General features: G+C 42.6%; 5 protein-coding genes across 5 annotated transcripts; 2 read left to right on the top strand and 3 right to left on the bottom strand.

Moving 5' to 3' along the window:
* Positions 1-279: 279 nt before the first annotated feature.
* Positions 280-2,607, bottom strand: BDB00DRAFT_803586 (Alpha/Beta hydrolase protein). Its single transcript, XM_053122034.1, has 7 exons — positions 2,436-2,607; positions 2,099-2,327; positions 1,640-1,928; positions 1,338-1,549; positions 968-1,254; positions 614-869; positions 280-431 (listed from the first exon to the last, which is right to left on the bottom strand). Exons 1-6 carry the CDS (start codon positions 2,533-2,535, stop codon positions 748-750), a joined length of 1,239 nt encoding a protein of 412 aa, XP_052983942.1. The 5' UTR covers positions 2,536-2,607; the 3' UTR covers positions 280-431; positions 614-747.
* Positions 2,608-3,344: 737 nt separating this feature from the next.
* BDB00DRAFT_803583 (serine hydroxymethyltransferase) lies at positions 3,345-5,762 on the bottom strand. The gene is made up of 7 exons (XM_053122033.1): positions 5,491-5,762; positions 5,272-5,406; positions 5,102-5,181; positions 4,786-4,986; positions 4,440-4,696; positions 4,217-4,360; positions 3,345-4,143 (listed from the first exon to the last, which is right to left on the bottom strand). The coding sequence occupies exons 1-7, from the start codon at positions 5,554-5,556 to the stop codon at positions 3,530-3,532; spliced, it is 1,497 nt and encodes a 498-aa protein (XP_052983941.1). The 5' UTR covers positions 5,557-5,762; the 3' UTR covers positions 3,345-3,529.
* Positions 5,763-6,265: 503 nt separating this feature from the next.
* On the top strand, positions 6,266-8,752 carry BDB00DRAFT_803581 (uncharacterized protein). The gene is made up of 3 exons (XM_053122032.1): positions 6,266-6,557; positions 6,633-6,966; positions 7,067-8,752. The coding sequence occupies exons 1-3, from the start codon at positions 6,492-6,494 to the stop codon at positions 8,578-8,580; spliced, it is 1,914 nt and encodes a 637-aa protein (XP_052983940.1). The 5' UTR covers positions 6,266-6,491; the 3' UTR covers positions 8,581-8,752.
* Positions 8,753-9,191: 439 nt separating this feature from the next.
* On the bottom strand, positions 9,192-9,914 carry BDB00DRAFT_868274 (uncharacterized protein; the record flags this gene model as incomplete). Its single annotated transcript, XM_053126451.1, has 3 exons — positions 9,192-9,691; positions 9,765-9,808; positions 9,883-9,914. 3 exons carry the CDS (start codon positions 9,912-9,914, stop codon positions 9,192-9,194), a joined length of 576 nt encoding a protein of 191 aa, XP_052983939.1.
* A 5,919-nt stretch (positions 9,915-15,833) lies between these two features.
* On the top strand, positions 15,834-17,152 carry BDB00DRAFT_586083 (uncharacterized protein). The gene is made up of 4 exons (XM_053117950.1): positions 15,834-16,180; positions 16,350-16,548; positions 16,683-16,811; positions 16,908-17,152. The coding sequence occupies exons 1-4, from the start codon at positions 15,939-15,941 to the stop codon at positions 17,019-17,021; spliced, it is 684 nt and encodes a 227-aa protein (XP_052983938.1). The 5' UTR covers positions 15,834-15,938; the 3' UTR covers positions 17,022-17,152.
* Positions 17,153-17,342: the final 190 nt, after the last annotated feature.

The following is a 17,342-nucleotide window of genomic DNA, read 5'->3' as shown; positions in this document are numbered from 1 at the left end:
CTCTTCCAGGTCTCAAACTATGCTTTCCAATATTTATCTATACAGTAATCAATACTGCTTTGCCGGTAAGGAAAATTTGCTGTTGTTAATGTTGACACGTGATGGTGATGACAATCCGAGAGTTTGTTCCTTTGTTGACAAGAGTTCCTGCATACTTACTTGGCTGGTCTATTGTCTTGTTTACAGGAAAGTATGCGCTTATTCTTTTTGTTGAGACGAGAGGGAGAAGTGGGTTTGTTATTATGCCTGTACAGGCATGCGTGCTTATGATTTATATAGATTCTTCAATGCTACATATGGATGACTATTCTCTTGGTACACCTGGTCTTCTTGTCGCTGGCTCAAGTACATACTGGTTCCCCTTCTTGTCTTTTTTTCTTTAGCAACGTGCTCCTCTTTTGTACTACGGCACCACATCAAAAAATTCCTGGCTGTTATGCATATATAGTAGATAAATGTGAGGAATTATCACAAGTAAATGTTTCAAATTGTTTCAAGTTATATAATTATTCAGTGAGTCCTTGCAGTAGTAGTAGTACATGGCAACTCTCAATAGCAATAGCTACCACGTAAGGAGATGGAGGAATTCGATACATCATATCAGACAATTTACCTTTTTGTATATAGGGAAGGTCAGTCCACAGCAACCTCGGCTAAAAACCACTCTATCAAGCCACTACTTTTATTTAACTTTTTTTTTCTCTCGCTCATTAGTGTACAAACGTTACAATGTATGAAACTTTTTTTTTATTCATGTAGATCTTGTTGTTGTTGGTGTGGTTGTGAAGTAGGCGGATCAATAAACTCCTTGATATCTCGACAAAGTAATTTGTTCATGCGATCGTATGAGCCTAGAGTTGGCATAAGTGCTGTAAAAAGCCAAAGCAGATTTTAATTAACCAGGAGTGAAAAAAAGGGTTATAGCGGTTAACCAGTGTAGATTATTGGAGTCGTAGTATTATTTTACCTGTAATACACTGAGTATGATTGAGCTTTTTGTACAATCGCATACGCACATCCACCTCTTCGCGTCGATCCGGGGGCAGCACATCGCCCAATAAGCTATACATTTCGACGGACTCTTCGACCAATGCAGTCGTATCCTTGTCACCATGAACAAACAAGATGCGCGGGAAGAAATCAATCAGGTCACGCGATGTTTCAAACAGTTGCCTGTTCTCCTTGATCAGTTGTAACGGGTTATTATGATGACTATTATCGGATTCTCCGTTCCGATCATAGATGCCTGCAAATCTGTGTTTTGTTTTTTATGAGTTAGTAGCCCCTAGAGTCATCTTAACTGCTGCTAACTACTACTATGAATGATTGATACTTACAATAGCAGGCCTTCTACTTGAGGTAAAAAGTCATACAGGTGATCGTCGTTATTCAAAGAGCTTATTGTACTAGCAGCAGCAGCTGACGGGTCATGCTTTCCGCTGTTGTCCGAGTCGGTGCCACTAGGAAGGGCGTTCGTGTAGCATTTAGCCTTTTTCAAAGCATCACTTAAAACAATCTGGACAACCTTGTGCGCCCCGGTACCATGACCCTGTTTTATTTTGTTAGTTGCAGTTCATCCTATTTTAATCATGCTGCATCTCCCATCTTTTGCTGTCTTAATGACACTCCTATCACTGACCAGCACATAAATCATTTCTGGGTCCAATTGCCGCTCGCATGCATGTCGATAAGCCCACTTGATGGCTAATTTGATATGCCCTTCGTGCTTGAAATTGGGCACTGCGACAATATATCCGAGTTCTCTGAGGGTGTTGGCAAACAAGGTATAGTATGTCCGATGATTCGGTAGTGATGTCGCCGATCCGTGAACAAAGACAATAATGGGCGTTTGTGGAGCAGTTGTATCGGGATAGTACACATCGAGTTGGCATGTTTTGGGATCGGCCTTTGAATACACCACGCGACGCCTTGCATACAAACATATTGTTTTCAGTTTTACATTTGTGTGTAAGCGCATGGTGTAGAAAAAAATGTGTACACCGCATGCATGAGCTTAGACTGTTTCATAACAGCAATGATGGCTTTGAAGCCTATGTCATTGTTCGCTCGTCCGTTTATCAAAAATTGATGGTGTTACCTTACAATACGAGCCATCCGCGATCGCATGGTCCAATATCGCCATTTTAGATAGATAAAGAGTGTGGGTATATGTTTGATGTAGGTCATAGCGAGTTGTAACAGACTGGCGTTGATGCGGAATACAGTCGACGGGAGACAGGGTAGGTGGCGTAGCAGTTGCATCCATGATGGTGCTTCCGATCTGTGTTCGTACAAGTAAGCCGCCCATGCACATACGTACAAATTAGCTATTATCGTTGTTATGATTGTCGACGAGTTATGTGTCAGCGCAGCTTCTTTTTCAAACTGTGTACGAAACGTTTTGTCGTATGTGTACTGCTGTTGTTTGTACGTACCTGTGAGCAGAACGATGAGTGGTAAACACAGTACAAAGCACAACGCAAGTACTGGTAAGCAAAATAAGGACGCAGAGACATAGATTGTCCTAGAATCCATGGTTCGAAGAGAATAATTATATAAATGAAAGTAGTGGGAGGAGGAGGGAAAGAAAAGGAAGAAGAAAGAGAGAGAGAAAGCCCCTGGTCGGCAGGATTTATCCTATAATGGATGAAACGCCCTGCTGCCCTTTTTCTCTCACCCTTTTCAAACCTATTTTTTTTGGCGGGCAAGTCCCGTTCCTTGCACGCACACTCGCGCACACATCATGTTTCAGCCCCATCCAAAGCGTTTTGTCTTTGATCATATCTTGTGAGGACTTGGCTGAGTGAGTCCTGTATGAAAAAGGCCAGCTCTCTTTGACCATATCTTCTTATAGAAACTCACTACATAGCAATATCCAAAATCAAGAAAGAACCACCTTTCAAACAGGATAGTGTTATAATGCTACAGCGCCCTAGCTCTCCGAGTCGCTGTGATGTAACAAGTACATACAGTAACCGAATGTCAAGCAATATATTAGTCACAATTTTCCAGATCCATTTGCACAATTAGAGCATCGCAACTCTGCTGCTGCTTTTATCAATACAAGTATGAGCCGCTATGTATCCCTAATCACGATTACAGCAGCTACGTCCTACTATCACTACTGTGAGACTTTGAGCATCAAGACACATTAACTTCTTCAGAAGGTTGACAATAACGAGGTTTTAAGACTTGAATGATCGACATGGCAATCAAGTATCGGTCTATCTCGGGTAACCTTACAAATACCAGCGGAAAGGGAACAATAGGATGTATCATTAATGATTAATATACAAGCCTTTGGCGAGAGCACGGCCCCCATATGATTTGTAATATACACAAAGTTTGTTTGTCATCATTATAAGAAAGTTTATATATTTGTAGTATGTACATGCAAAATAAAAAGTGTTGAAACAGGAGAAGGAATAGGAAATGTTGTAAATGTTGGTGTTGAAATCATGCTAAGTTTTAAATAATAAAATCATGGGAAGAACGCAATAAAAAGGTACGGACGATCAAAAGCTTTTGCTTATAACTTCATTTCAGATTCGTGGAAACCGACAGTGGGAAATTCCGAAGCAAAGGCAACGACGTCATTCTTGAGATCCTGGACAGCCTGGATGTGCTTACCGTCACCAATATGCTTCTTGAAATCGGCCAATTTCTTGCCTTCCACCTTGCCCTTTTCCTCAATGGCAATCTTGACAGCACGGTCAATGAACGAGGCAATCTTGTCAAAGTCTTGTTCCTTCAAGCCACGGCTGGTCATGGCAGGCGTACCAATACGCAAACCACCAGGGATCAGGGCCGACTTGTCGCCGGGAACAGTGTTCTTGTTGGCTGCAACGTTAACTAATTCCAGAATACGTTCGACACGAGCACCGTCGATCTTCTTGGGCTTCAGATTGACCAACAACAAGTGGTTGTCGGTGCCGCCGGAAACAAGGTCGTAGCCCAGATCCAGGAAGGATTTGGCAAACGACTTGTTGTTGCTCAAAACTTGCACCTGGTATTCCTTGAACAAGGGACTCTGGACCTGCTTCAAAGCGACAGCCAAGGCAGAGATGGTGTGGTTATGGGGACCACCCTGGTGGCCAGGGAATACGGATTGGTTGATGGGGTTTTCCAAATCATAGTAGATTTCTAAAAAATTTGACCATGTTTGTTCCGAATCAATATTATTTTCTCATTTCTTTTCGTTCCATCGACACTATACCTTTGCCCTTCTTGTCGACACTGCGAAGACCCTTGCGGAAGAAGATCATGGAGCCACGGGGACCACGCAAGGACTTGTGGGTGGTGGTGGTAACAATATCAGCATGCTCGAATGGACCGGGCAACACACCAGCAGCAACCAAGCCTATAGCATTTCATCGTAAATTAGCCCATCGCGTCACACATCATCAAAACGTTCACATCCTTTCTCAGTGTCACTTTACCTGAAATGTGAGCCATATCAGCCATCAAGTAAGCGCCAGCCTTGTCGGCAATGTCGCGCATTCTGGCGTAATCGATGTTACGGGCGTAGGCACTGGCACCGGCCACAATAATCTTGGGGCGGTACAACAAGGCATTCTTTTCAAGAGCATCATAGTCAATGTGGCCAGTCGTTTCGTCCAAGCGATAAGGCAAGGTTTCAAAGTATGAAGAGACAGCCGAGATCTTCTTGGTTGGAGTTTGGTAACCATGGGACAAACTTTTGATGATAATAGTCACAGTAATCAGTAATGTGAAAAATTACTAGAAGAGAATCCCGAGAAAATTACGCTTTACTATTGTACTTACTGGCCACCGTGGGGAAGATCCAAACCCATGAGACGGTCGTGTGGCTTCAAGAGAGCACCATAGACGTACAAATTGGCAGGTGCGCCGGAAAGTGCCTGCACGTTCACACCCCATTTGTCGTTTTCAAGGCTGAAGGCCTCCAAAGCACGCTTCTGGCAAAGCAATTCAGATTGATCGATGAACTCGTTGCCACCATAGTATCTAATAAACATTGGCAATCGCGTATGAGCTTCTCCCTTTTCCGTCATCTGTTTCCTTTTAACCCCATCTATCATTGTAGGGTCCAAGAACCAACTCATCGCATCAGAACATTTACCTCGCACCAGGGTAACCTTCAGAGTACTTGTTTTGCATGACGCTACCAAGAGCATCCATGACAGCACGGGAGGTAAAGTTCTATACATTATACACGCAATTTTTTTTTAATTACTCACGTCTCCATTGTGCCTTGTTTATTTCTTTGACCACCAACAATCAAATCTTTACCTCAGAGGGAATCAAGTCAACACTTTCGCGTTGACGCTTCTTTTCGTTTTCAATGATATTGAACAATTCAGGGTCGTTCTTTTCCAGACGCTCGTTCAAGAACTCGCGCTGACCAGCAGGGAAAACATAGGAGCGCTATCATATATATTGAACATATTTAGAGAACAAATCGACGACGACGAACAAGTCTGGATAACTGAGCATTGATAGTATACGTACCGAAGCCTGGTACACAGCAGGACGTGTAACTCGTCTGACGGAAGTAGCAATCACCGATCGAAGCATTGTATGAATGGGGGTGTGTGGAATGGAGGTGACGAAAGAGATGTATGGAAAAAGAAAGAGAAGGAAGGGGCCAAAGAGACTAACGAGTATTTTTATTTATTTCTGAACTATGGTCTAAAAGAGGCAATGCAAGAGGTTCGGCCTATGGTTGCTGTTGCTGCCTTTAGAGGTGATCTACCTGCCTTTACAGTGCCGGAGCGTTCACCGGGCAACTCCACCGTGTCATTTTTTTCCATCTTTTTTTTTACTCCACAAGTACTTGGGTATTGCTGTCGAAATGGATTGGGGCTCCGCAGGAATTGTTCGTTGATAATAGTGGGTGCGGGCCTGCAGGGTATCTCTGGTGACACAATCTTTGTTTCAAGCAGGACAGATCGAATCGCTCCTTGCTGCTCACTCCAAACTACAAGCTATCAAGGTCCAGTACGTACCTTTGTCTAATTGACGACTAAAGAACATTATGCACTTACTCAGGTAATTGGCGAGCACTTCTCTAAATCATTGCTAATTTATTGCTGTTGTCTCTCGCTGCGACGGTATATAATAGCAGTGCACTTCTCGCTTATAATGATAGTTTAAATAGTTCCTTAATGCCTAAAAGTGTTTTGATTATCAGATTCAGCCAGGTTATCGGATGAGCACCATCTGTCGCGTTGTTTATGCAAAACTATGCATGTCAGTGCCACGACTGCATGGAAATGGCCCATTATTCTTCTCTATCTACAATCATGTGGATCACACGGTTGCACACGAGGCGGCTGTGCTTAACAATGAGATAAAAAAAAAGGAAATGCATCTTGCAAAGCAAAGCTTTCGTGAAAGGTCCTGTTGTTCTTTTTTTCGAGCTTTGTCTTCTTTCTTTTCTCACCCACTCGGTAACAATCATCAAAGTAAAAGAATACTTACTATTATACTGTGATTCAACTGTGGCAACAATGAAGAAGTTTTTCTCGAGAAGGCGACAAAAGAACAAAAATATCGAGAAAGAAAATTTGATTACGGTGAGGTTAATACACAGTTAAAGTAACAAAAAAATATGCAGCATAAACTTACTCAGGGCCTTGCACATACACAAGTACCGCGAACATAGCCTCAGTGAACTATCGTCAAACAACACGCTATCAAGTGAAAATAGGGTACTGTCAGCCGACGAGCTGCCAATTAAAATATGGCAACAAGTTTTTGAACACCTTACAGCCGAAGAAGACTTGATCGAATGTATCAAAGTCTCAGAACAATGGTACACATGTATACGAGATATGCTGCTACCAGACACCTTTGCCCAGCAAGTCATCCATCCGTTATCTCATCAGAGTCTTAGACACGCTAGGCTGAACCACGATAATCTACGACTCTGCTTAACGTTTATCAACAGCAGCGAAGAACCATTTCAACATTTGGAGGAGCTAGGTACTTACTTCAAACCCGTGTTTTTCCTTTATTACCGTTGGGTGGTGGTTGACTGATACGGAGAGATCTCGTTGTATGTTTTCGCCTTTGCACAAATCAGAAATTGATGGTCTGACCTTTGATCTTTTTCGGTATCGACTCGATAATATCCTCCGGCAAAGTGCCAACAGCTTAAAGCGCATCGTCCTTGTCAATCCTTTCGACATGTCATTGAAAATGTTGACGATAATAACTACCAGAATTCTGCAACACTGCCGGCAGCTTTTGGAGTTTGCGGTGATCTCTGTCGACGAGAAAGAATTACGGAAAAGACAATGGCCGCTGACTCCAAATATCAACATCGTACGTCAATATCCACATGAACCTCGATACTTGGACCCAACTGCTGTCTACATGCATCTCGCCTCTTTACGATTATACCATATCGTTGATAACACCGCCGCGGATCATGTTATGGATTTACTTCAGAAGAGCCACAACCTCACCCATGTAATACTGAACCCACTTACTACCACGTTAGGCCACGCTGATATTCTCAAATATTGTGTCAGATACCTTAAATACCTCCACGTATTGATCATGGCAGACGGAGGCAGAGCAGATACGGTCCTCGGTAGTAGCAACCATTGTGGTAATCCACCAGGAACGACGAACGGAATAACAACAACCACCGCGCCATCGCCAACGTCTTCGTCAGAGTTGCAATCGTATCATTTGCATCGACGAACTCTTTATAGTATGCACATGCGGCCACAACACTTGATCCTTATTGAAGAAGGGCGCCGAGCTACCGGTAATCCACATTGGACCCCCGATGGCATTGGCGTGACCCATTTACAAAGCTCATTCCGAAAGATTTTCCTTGAAAGTCTTTACCCAGCCAAGAATGTTGTCTGGCCACAATTTTTTGACTATAACACTCGCTTTACAAGTTTTTATGACTTGCGCTACTTTGCTATGCATTTGGGCAGAGGAACGACGAGCAAATCATCATACGATATCGATCGGATTATTTACCTTATCGTTTCTTCTTCCACGATGCTGGAGAGCTTCACCTATCGACGTGATCATTTCACCCTGCGAGAAGAACCTTCCTGTCATCCTCGTTCTCCTCCTCAAAATGCTGTCGCTCGTAAAGTAGAAACAGAGAGCAAAAAGCGAAAACAGACACAAGAAATCGAGTTTCAAGGAAAAGAAAAAAAGCCAGAATATAAAAATGATGACGATGAAGAGGAATCGCGTCGACATAACGTATCGGACCGTCTCTTGGAAGTATTAATGCAAACGTGCCTTCGGCTGACTACATTTCGTGTTGCAGGATCTTATCATTTTAGCGACAAAAGACTGCAAGAATTTATCTGGTTTTATGGGGATCAATTAACAAAGCTGGAGCTTGATTGTTCGATTAGTATCGAGTGTCTATCGTTTATCATCGAGAATGCGACTAGTCTCGAAACTTTTTGCCTCCGTCATCGATGTGCATTCATGGATCTGGATAGTTGTTTAACCATGGGTCAAGGAAGGGCTTCGAAAATGCTTGCTACTTGGGGTCGCATAAACGTTCAAGTTGGAAGAATAACACCGCTAGAGAGCTCATGGTACGATATCTCTTGAATGCAATGTATTTGCTGTCATATACCTAGCCATACTATTACATATCATTATTATTGTAACTGTTACAGTAGTAATTTGTAAAGAAGACTTAGTTAATCTATGAAGAATAAGATTTTAATAAGCATTAAATGATTTTATATGATACGTTTGCCAAAAATAAAAAAGAAGGGCCTGCTTCTACTGTACATAATAAAAATATTGTTACAAAATGAAAAATCATTGCATTAAAAACTTTGTCTATGTAATTAAATTTGGCTTGTGTTATTGCGATGAACAGGTTATCGATGGTGCTGCTGCTGCATTGTTGGCGAGGTATCATATTGCTGTTTCCTTTGATAGTGGCGACAGGGTTATCGTCACTGGACATGGTATCATGGTCCTCCAAAGACCAAGCATACTCTTGAATAGGTGGTATACGTAAGGCTGAAATGACACTATCAGACTTGCTGCTACGGAATGGGTTGGTCGATGCTGTTGAAGCTGAGCGCGCTACTGTACTACCTCCAGCGCTAGCTAATGCGTCGTCCCATAACATTCTATTTTTTTTGCTAATATTGCTGTTATCGTCAAAATCTGTTTGAATGCGTTAAGGTCTCTGCTGCTTAGACTCGTCAGGTAGAACGATCATTATTGACACTGCTTGCATCGGTTGTTGTTGTGATGTCAGATGCATGTGCGCCCGTTGCCGACCCTTGCTGCCATCGTACTGCAATTCCCTTCACGAGCCAGCTTCCTCGCTTGCTACCGTCACCGCCGCCGCCGTTGCCTCCAAAAGCATCCATCTCAGGTGATTGACGTGATTGATCATGGATAGTAGGTACAAATTCTGGAACATAGGCACCACCGCCAGCTGGTACCGTATTGTTATCCGGCAGAGCACTGACATGGAAGATGGGTGCATGGAGATTGTTATAGGTGGATTCGCGGATGACAGTAGTACGAGGTCGTTCGGCTGATGGAATTGCTGCAGAAGCTTGGCGTAGTTGTATCTTGTATGTAGTTGCTGTATCGAAAGCATTGATAGCAGATGCTTGAGACAACCAGCTAGCATGTGGATTGGGTCGACATGGATCATATTGCTCCTGCTGCTGCTGCTGTTGTCCTGTCTGAACTCCATTGTTGTCATAGTTATGCGCAATAGCATGCGTCGGAGAAAATGTCCAATAGCCAGGTTGTCATAGTACTGTTGATCTTCAAGTGTTGCGGGATCCACAGACTGTTCTTACATCTTGGGTTGCCGGTTTCTAATGCTGTTGTATGTAGCAACAGCCAGTTCGCCAGCTCCAGCAGCACCGGTCATACCTGTAGTTGCTGATGAAGGCAGTGGTGGTCATTGTAGCGATCACTTAGACATGCCTGGTTGAGAACCACCAAGCAAATAATCCTGGCTCTCCATACTGCCTAAACGTGACAACGAGCGACCCACAGCTGTACCTGTCATGAGCGCTACCAAATACTGTGCTTTGAAGTCTATGGTTACTGTGAATGGCGTTGCGTATCACACGCCCACAGCTTCGAGGTCGTCCTCTGCTGCCGTCTTCTGTTCGACTCTGTTCAAACTCGCGCGCTGGGGTACTGACTTGACGCGATCGTCGTTTTGACGAGGGCACACACAATAATAATCGCGCCTGTAACTGAGCCAGCAGTAACACCAGCAATCCGTTCACCTCACATATTGGCTGCTGTTATACAAATGCTTCTCAGCATCTTCACACTCGCCGGTTCCTATTTAGTTTTTGGTTTCCAGGATATCCAATTCTACCAGATATTGATTAAAGGATCTTTTACTCATTAAATTGACGACCGCAGGGCTGCATCCGTTGAGATATCATTAGGAATAACGAGCGCTCTATGCACGTAAACTGTACGATCCATACAAGCATAAAGCTGCTGTGGTGCTTCAGCTTAACACACAGTTTGGCCAACGGTAAATGAAAAAATTACTCTTTTTATATCGCCGGTTCTTTGTTCCACTAAAGCGCACAGACCCGTCGCCGACAATGATTGGGATCAGAGCGGAGCACGGCAAGCGGAGCCGCATAGTGAAACAAACATATACGCACCATAAGAAAAAGACACTAGCATGACAGTCGTCAGACTACGACGATAATTATCATCAAGACACTTCTTCACATTGCTGCAGTTCACTGGCTCCTTAGGGTAGTAGTGTCAAAAAAATTTCTAAGCTCCGTCATTTTGTTTATCGGGATCACAAAAAAAAAAGAATCGACTGCGCGTTTTGCCCTTTATTCTTTTCTTTAGTCTTCATATTCATCTTTGTGCATTTGCAGTGTTTCTTTCATTATCACTTTTTACCTTTCTTTTTTTTTATCTAGGACGAGGGGCCCTGTGGGTGTACATAGTTGAAGGGAGCTAGTCGTGCACGACTGGCTCTTATTCATCTTTGTGCATTTACAATGTGGGTGTATAAAGATGCAGGGAGCTAGTCGTGCACGACTGGCTCTTATTCATCTTTGTGCATTTGCAGTGTTTCTTTCATTATCACTTTTTACCTTTCTTTTTTTTTATCCAGGACGAATGTCCCTGTGGGTGTACATAGTTGAAGGGAGCTAGTCGTTCACGACTGGCTCTTATTCATCTTTGTACATTTGCAGTGTTTCTTTCATTATCACTTTTTACCTTTCTTTTTTTTTATCTAGGACGAGGGGCCCTGTGGGTGTACATAGTTGAAGGGAGCTAGTCGTGCACGACCGGCTCTTGCTCATCTTTTGTACAGTTGCAAAGTTCTTAGTTTCATCTTGGTTTTTTATCTTCCTCAAAAACTGAAAGCGAGAGTGTGTGCAAAGAGGTACGTATATGTTCGCCGCTGACAGACCTTTGTGCTATCATATTTCTTTTATTTGTAGGAACTGTGGAGGAGTAGGTTCTGTCGGGAACTGAGGCTTGTGGACAAGAAAGGGAGAGGTGTAGGTTCCGACGGGAACTGAGGCTTGCGGAAAACAAACCTCCCTTGTGGAGGTACGTATATGTTCGCCGCTGACAGACCTTTATGCTATCATATTTCTTTTATTTGTAGGAACTGTGGAGGAGTAGGTTCTGTCGGGAACTGAGGCTTGTGGACAAGAAAGGGAGAGGTGTAGGTTCCGACGGGAACTGAGGCTTGCGGAAAACAAGGGAGGGCAACCTCCCTTGTGGAGGTACGTATATGTTCGCCGCTGACAGACCTTAGTGCTATCATATTCTTTTATTTGTAGGAACTGTGGAGGAGTAGGTTCTGTCGGGAACTGAGGCTTGTGGACAAGAAAGGGAGAGGTGTAGGTTCTGCCGGGAACTGAGGCTTGCGGGGAACAAGGGAGGGCAACCTCCCTTGAGGAACGAAGGATTCATAAAAGTCGGTCGACTTGTCAGGCAACATCAAATAAACTTGGTTTCTTATTGTACTTTCTTAAATAATGTAATTGTAACTATTGGGCAGATCGAGTGACGATTGTAATAAACGCGATCTTTATTTTTACATCTTCCTACTGCCATTGCGCTTGGTACTTGTTGGTGCTTTCTCTGGAGCAGTTATGTAGTTGCAAATGAGCCTTTTTGTGCTTGAGTCGTCGAGAAAACCGTAGGCTGTGCATTCGCATGTGTGCTCTCAAAAACAATACAGCTGGTTTACCTTCACGACTATACCAACAATGATTGCAAATTGCTGGTGGCAAAATAAATAACCGTATCGCAAAGCAAACAGACCATCCCCATATTCACATATACACGAACCAGATCGCCAACCCAAACTAAATGATGTTTGCCTTGATTTCTTTGCAGTATAAAAGGCCCAGTACATAAGCTCATTAGGGAAGTTACATAATCCAACTTGTTGGGTCTTGCCACCAATCTCTCATGCTACTGTCTCTCAACATTACTGCTACTGATACACGTATACTAGTAGTACTCATAAATAGATTGAATATGGAATGTACCATCACTGCTTAAGATTATACCAAGTTATCCCGTCAAGTTATTAATACCTCTTATCTCCAATAGCTTTCACCGGCGCCAATGTTGCCAAGTTTGCCAGGTTTGTATAGGCGAGTTGTTTTGTGCTAGCGATGATTCGAAATTATGATGCGCTTTACTTTTATTTATTAGTTTTGAAGTAAACGCCAATTCAATTTACTCCCCTCCTTTGTCTTGCCAATGATCGCTGACGGTACTGCTTTATCGAACTACACCGATAACAGCATTCGGCAAGCCAGTGTTCCAAAAAACATTCAGAAATGTGGTGAGGTCCGTACAAAAACTTTGTGAGCGTCGAAGTCTCGGAATTACATGGAGCTATACTACTGAGATTCTTCATGCAATACAGTGAAGCTACTTCGTATTTTTGAATTACTCGACGCTAATTCGATATCAATACTGGCGAAGGTATCAAAGGTAGGGAATGATGATAAGGAAACCCGGATCGGATCTACACGTTTACAGTAGCTTCATCCGAAGATGATAGTAGTTTGGATATACTCGGTCGATTTCCAGGTCTCTCAAAAGCTCGATGCAATGGCGTTGGTTGCAAGTTAGTGCATGCACTCGAAACAGCTGCAAAGACGGGGGGACACACGGTAGTTATATTGGAGTATCACGATTCGAAAGGTGTCGATATTATGACTCACTAGGCTATATATTAGAAGATCACAGTTATTGTACGCGCGTTGGAGGTTGATCCTCATCAGCAACTATGGAAGAGGGGACTTTAACAGATGTAATCCGTGATATTGTACATATTATGTGATACGTGCATTAATTTCAGGTACGAAACAAAAAAACCATTATACAGTATTTTCGTTTTATACTAAACAAAACTTATGGCTGTAATATCCATTGATCGGCGAGAAGCATCACATGAATGATATAAAACCTTTTATACTGTTTAGCGTTGTTATGAACATATATACTTTTCTTATTTTGCTTCGCATGTCGAAACAGGTATTACAGTGGTTTCCCGTTTGATTTCAACCTCAAAGGGAATCTAAAAAAGTTTGAAACTACTGAGGTTGACACAAAAAGAGTGTGATTCAAGCAGTGTTATATGCTTAAAGAGGGTGTAGGAAAAAGTTGAAATAACTGAGGGTTTATCTTATTGAGAGTGAAATTAAACGAGGAACCACTGTAATGCACGCAGTACCACCACGCACTATGTAACTTTTTTCCTGGCAAGCGAAAATATGTAGTTGGTACACTGCCAGTAGACATTGTATTATCTGATCTTGCTTATAATCTTTAAGCCATTGTACAGTAGTAGTTTCAAATTTCCGGTTTTATTATATTGAAGACTAGGTAACATGCGCCATTGGGCCCAAAGGCGCTTTCTTACGGAACGATAATTATGACATGAGAAAATCATTGATGTTGCCATGACAGAGACCTCTCCCTCCCGCCAACCTGGGAGGAAAAGGTTTTGGAGGAAAGAAAAGCGAATGTAAATAAATCATATGCACACCTAGTTAAAGGAACCCTCTGAATTATCGTAATAGAGGCAAATCTCGCCAATAATTAAGGCTATGTATTCCGCTTTTCATGAAGCACACATTGCATAAGAGTAGTCAGTGTGTTAAAATTAATGTTTTATGCTTGGGTAGTAATAAAATCTGACTTGGTAAGCATTACTGCATGATGTGCTTCCCTAATTGTATCCTTTTTGATGTTGGAGTGTGCGTAAGTTGAACAATACTCGTGGATGGGGATGTTACTTTTACGCACGGCTGGTCAATGAAAAAATAAGATCGGAGAAAGGATGTTCTAATTACACATTCTTTTCCATTCATCATCACATTACACATAGCTATTGATTATTTGTAGTATCGGTTGCTGACGGTGTGCTTATGCATCGGGCGGGAAATTATGTAGTATCCTGTGTGCAATTAAAGGGCATTGCTATGCATAAAATGTGCACACTATCATAATGTCGTCATTTTTCATCGGCGTCCATATTATCGAACTAGCATATACTAGAAGGAACGATACACAAGTTAAGGACGATCACTTTTTCTAAACTATAAAGTGTAAGAAAGCGGAGGCATCTTGCTTTTATGATGCTGATGCATAACAAACACGTATTAAGTTGCAGGCGGAGGGAGGAATGGTTTTCCAAACCCCAGTTTGGTTCGCTATAGAATGCAGCAGGGAGCAAGACGAATGAAAAAAAGACTCTTCTGATAAACAGCGGTATACCATGGTGACTATTTCATAAACATATATTATGTAGTACTGTAGTAGGACTTTATATGACAAGATGAGGAATCTCTTTTGAAGCGGTCATGGTACACTTTGACTCAGCAGATTAGCACGAAAAAAACGCATGCTTGACACGTTTTAGTTTTGTGCTTCTTCTCTCTTCCTTTCTCGTAATTACACACACCCATCTTGTCAGTTTGTGAAACGCAGTCGGGTAAGCCGTGCGGCAAACAGCCCAAGATGTAATAGTCTCTCTTGTTCACGCAAATAAGAGGCCAGAAGCGCGAAAGCAGGAGAAATCGATAGGGGATCTGGTGAAACACAAGCAGGGGCCGGCAATTTGTATTTTATGTTGCTTGTTGTTGTTATTGTGTGACCTTCAAAAAGGGAACGGAAAGGTGGGTTCTGTGAGTGTGGAACACCGGAAGTCACGGAAACTTGAAACCAATCGGTGTGCATCGCCATGGTGTGCAAAATAACGTGTGCTTCAAAGTGTACATTCGTACAGGGTTGCCTTATTCGGGGCGGGGGAAGAAAATTGGAAAGAAAACAACAACAACCACAAATGCAAGCTGTTCTTTTTGGTTCCTGGATATTAACCAAGCCAGAAGAGAGAAAATACACCAATGTACATTGTCTCCTATATTTCCTTAGTAATGGCCGTAAAAAGTAGGATCTACATAGAGAGTTTAAATAAAGATGAGTGAGAAAGTGGCCATTGCGCAATTTTTGCCTGTCAACCTGTGCAGCATAATATTGCGTTTTTGAAACTATAGCAACCGTCGCTAATGTTACTGGTTGTTATCGTTACAATTATTAAGCAAACAGCAAGCACTGTATGTTGCTATTATGCGGTTACCGAATTTGTGAATCTTAGAGCATATCCAGAAAAGCGCCAAAAAGAAAAAAAGCTCGGGTTCGAAATGATTGCGTTAGTCGGGTCAGGAGTGCACACTTCCGATACATAGCAGAAAGCAGGAAAGCGCTTTGGCTGTGTACGTGTATACCTGCTGCTCTGCTGCTGCTGCTGCTGGCTCCTTTTTTTTCGCTGAAGTTTTTTTAACCTCTCTTCTTTCTGCTTTTCACTCCCTCCTCCCCTTCTTTCTTTCCCTTCGCCGCCTCCACCCAACTCTTTTGTCTTTTTCTTGACTTGTGTTATTTCCCCTTCTCCATAACTTATGACGCAATCTCCGAATCTTCGCTTCTTTGGTCTCAACAAGGAGCGCAAGAATCAATCCGCTACTGCTCAATCCACGGCAAGATCTCCGACTACCACCACCACCACCACTGACGCCGTTACGGACCCTGCTCCACAAGGCTCTCAAACCAGTGTACACGGGTGGCTCATGAATGTCCCGGGCTACAGGGAAGAACGTAAAGAACAAGAGTACAGCACGATTGTCGATGAGGACAACAATGGGTAAAGAGTTTTAAAAAAGAATTTGCCGCATATGCATATTCAAGCAAACAAAAAAAAAGAAGATTGTGGGACATCATGCCAAGAAGAGTTCTTTTGCTAAAGAAACTTATAAATACTCTTTCTTTTCTATATATATATATATATCTTTTTCTCTCGTGCGCTTTTGTAGTATTCCTACTGTTAAATCACGACATTTAGCAAATGGGCGCCCAGAGTCAATATCTTCAGTCAGCTCGGCCGACAGCGTCAACCTGGATGATTTGATTAAGAATAATTTCACTAATCAAGTGGACGACGAGACGGATTTGCCTAATTTAGCTGATTTGGATTTGGACGACTCTGCGGATGACTTTTGGAAGATGAGTGATGTAAGTTTTACTTTATTTTTTTTCTTTGATTCTTTTTAGTACGATTCGTGGATTGGTGGGATAGTAGGCATGGTAATGAGTGGTTCTTGTTATTGTATCAAAAGGATTTGAAGTCTAAATGTGAAATTGTATAGGCACTGACGAACTTTCGTCCTTCCACAGTCAATAAGGATGAGAAACTGTCAAATGATCGTACTGGTCACGAAGTGCTTTCGGTAGACGGACCATTTGATGAAAGCGAGTTTGTTGGAATGGGCAAGATGGTAAGGTAGTTCCCTCCATTCACCCTTTCCTCCTCAATAGTGTATGCGTGACGATCAATGCGTTTGGTAACTAATTTGTTGAACTATATTACATAGACTGCTAATGAAGATGATGAGCTTATGAACTGGTCTCCTGAAAGTAGCACTGGTAATTACAAACACAAGAGGGAAGAAGGTTTATTATTAGTAGTATTCTTGGAAGCTAAATAATGTGCGTGGGGTTGGGGCACATACATTTGTTTACAACAACACAATAGAGGAGAAATTGGATACCTTATCAAACGCATCATCACGAACAGCACAGTCCCGCCTTCGTCCACCATCACGCTTCTCATCGCCCGATCATCGTATCAAAACACAACGGTCAGACAGCTTAAGCAGCGAAAACAGCTTGACGTCTCAATCGACCATTACAACTGGAGGAGCAGGTGGTGGTGGTGGTGGTGGTGGTGGTGCTTATGCACGATATGGCATGGCACCCATGATATATCCTTCAGAGTCGACCACATCAAACTCATCTCGGTCGCACAG

The sequence above is a fragment of the Zychaea mexicana genome, assembly GCF_025766255.1.
Source record: "Zychaea mexicana strain RSA 1403 chromosome Unknown BDB00scaffold_8, whole genome shotgun sequence".
NCBI classification, from domain to species: Eukaryota; Fungi; Mucoromycota; class Mucoromycetes; order Mucorales; family Lichtheimiaceae; genus Zychaea; species Zychaea mexicana.
Note: the sequence above shows the minus strand (reverse complement) of the source record. Positions and strands in the feature narration are given on the sequence as shown.

What these genes read in the sequence shown, in the direction of transcription:
- BDB00DRAFT_803581 (XM_053122032.1), top strand. Translation starts at nt 6,492, where the DNA reads ATGAAGAAGTTTTTCTCGAGAAGGCGACAAAAGAACAAAAATATCGAG. An exon ending in AGAAAGAAAATTTGATTACG is followed by an intron (nt 6,558 to 6,632) that starts GTGAGGTTAATA and finishes CACATACACAAG; the next exon opens with TACCGCGAACATAGCCTCAG. An exon ending in TCAACATTTGGAGGAGCTAG is followed by an intron (nt 6,967 to 7,066) that starts GTACTTACTTCA and finishes TGCACAAATCAG; the next exon opens with AAATTGATGGTCTGACCTTT.
- BDB00DRAFT_803583 (XM_053122033.1), bottom strand. Translation starts at nt 5,556, where the DNA reads ATGCTTCGATCGGTGATTGCTACTTCCGTCAGACGAGTTACACGTCCT. An exon ending in CTGCTGTGTACCAGGCTTCG is followed by an intron (nt 5,407 to 5,490) that starts GTACGTATACTA and finishes TATATATGATAG; the next exon opens with CGCTCCTATGTTTTCCCTGC. An exon ending in GATCTTCCCCACGGTGGCCA is followed by an intron (nt 4,697 to 4,785) that starts GTAAGTACAATA and finishes TATCATCAAAAG; the next exon opens with TTTGTCCCATGGTTACCAAA.
- BDB00DRAFT_586083 (XM_053117950.1), top strand. Translation starts at nt 15,939, where the DNA reads ATGACGCAATCTCCGAATCTTCGCTTCTTTGGTCTCAACAAGGAGCGC. An exon ending in GTCGATGAGGACAACAATGG is followed by an intron (nt 16,181 to 16,349) that starts GTAAAGAGTTTT and finishes GCGCTTTTGTAG; the next exon opens with TATTCCTACTGTTAAATCAC. An exon ending in TTGTTGGAATGGGCAAGATG is followed by an intron (nt 16,812 to 16,907) that starts GTAAGGTAGTTC and finishes TATATTACATAG; the next exon opens with ACTGCTAATGAAGATGATGA.
- BDB00DRAFT_803586 (XM_053122034.1), bottom strand. Translation starts at nt 2,535, where the DNA reads ATGGATTCTAGGACAATCTATGTCTCTGCGTCCTTATTTTGCTTACCA. An exon ending in CAGAAATGATTTATGTGCTG is followed by an intron (nt 1,550 to 1,639) that starts GTCAGTGATAGG and finishes AAAATAAAACAG; the next exon opens with GGTCATGGTACCGGGGCGCA. An exon ending in CAAGTAGAAGGCCTGCTATT is followed by an intron (nt 1,255 to 1,337) that starts GTAAGTATCAAT and finishes AACAAAACACAG; the next exon opens with ATTTGCAGGCATCTATGATC.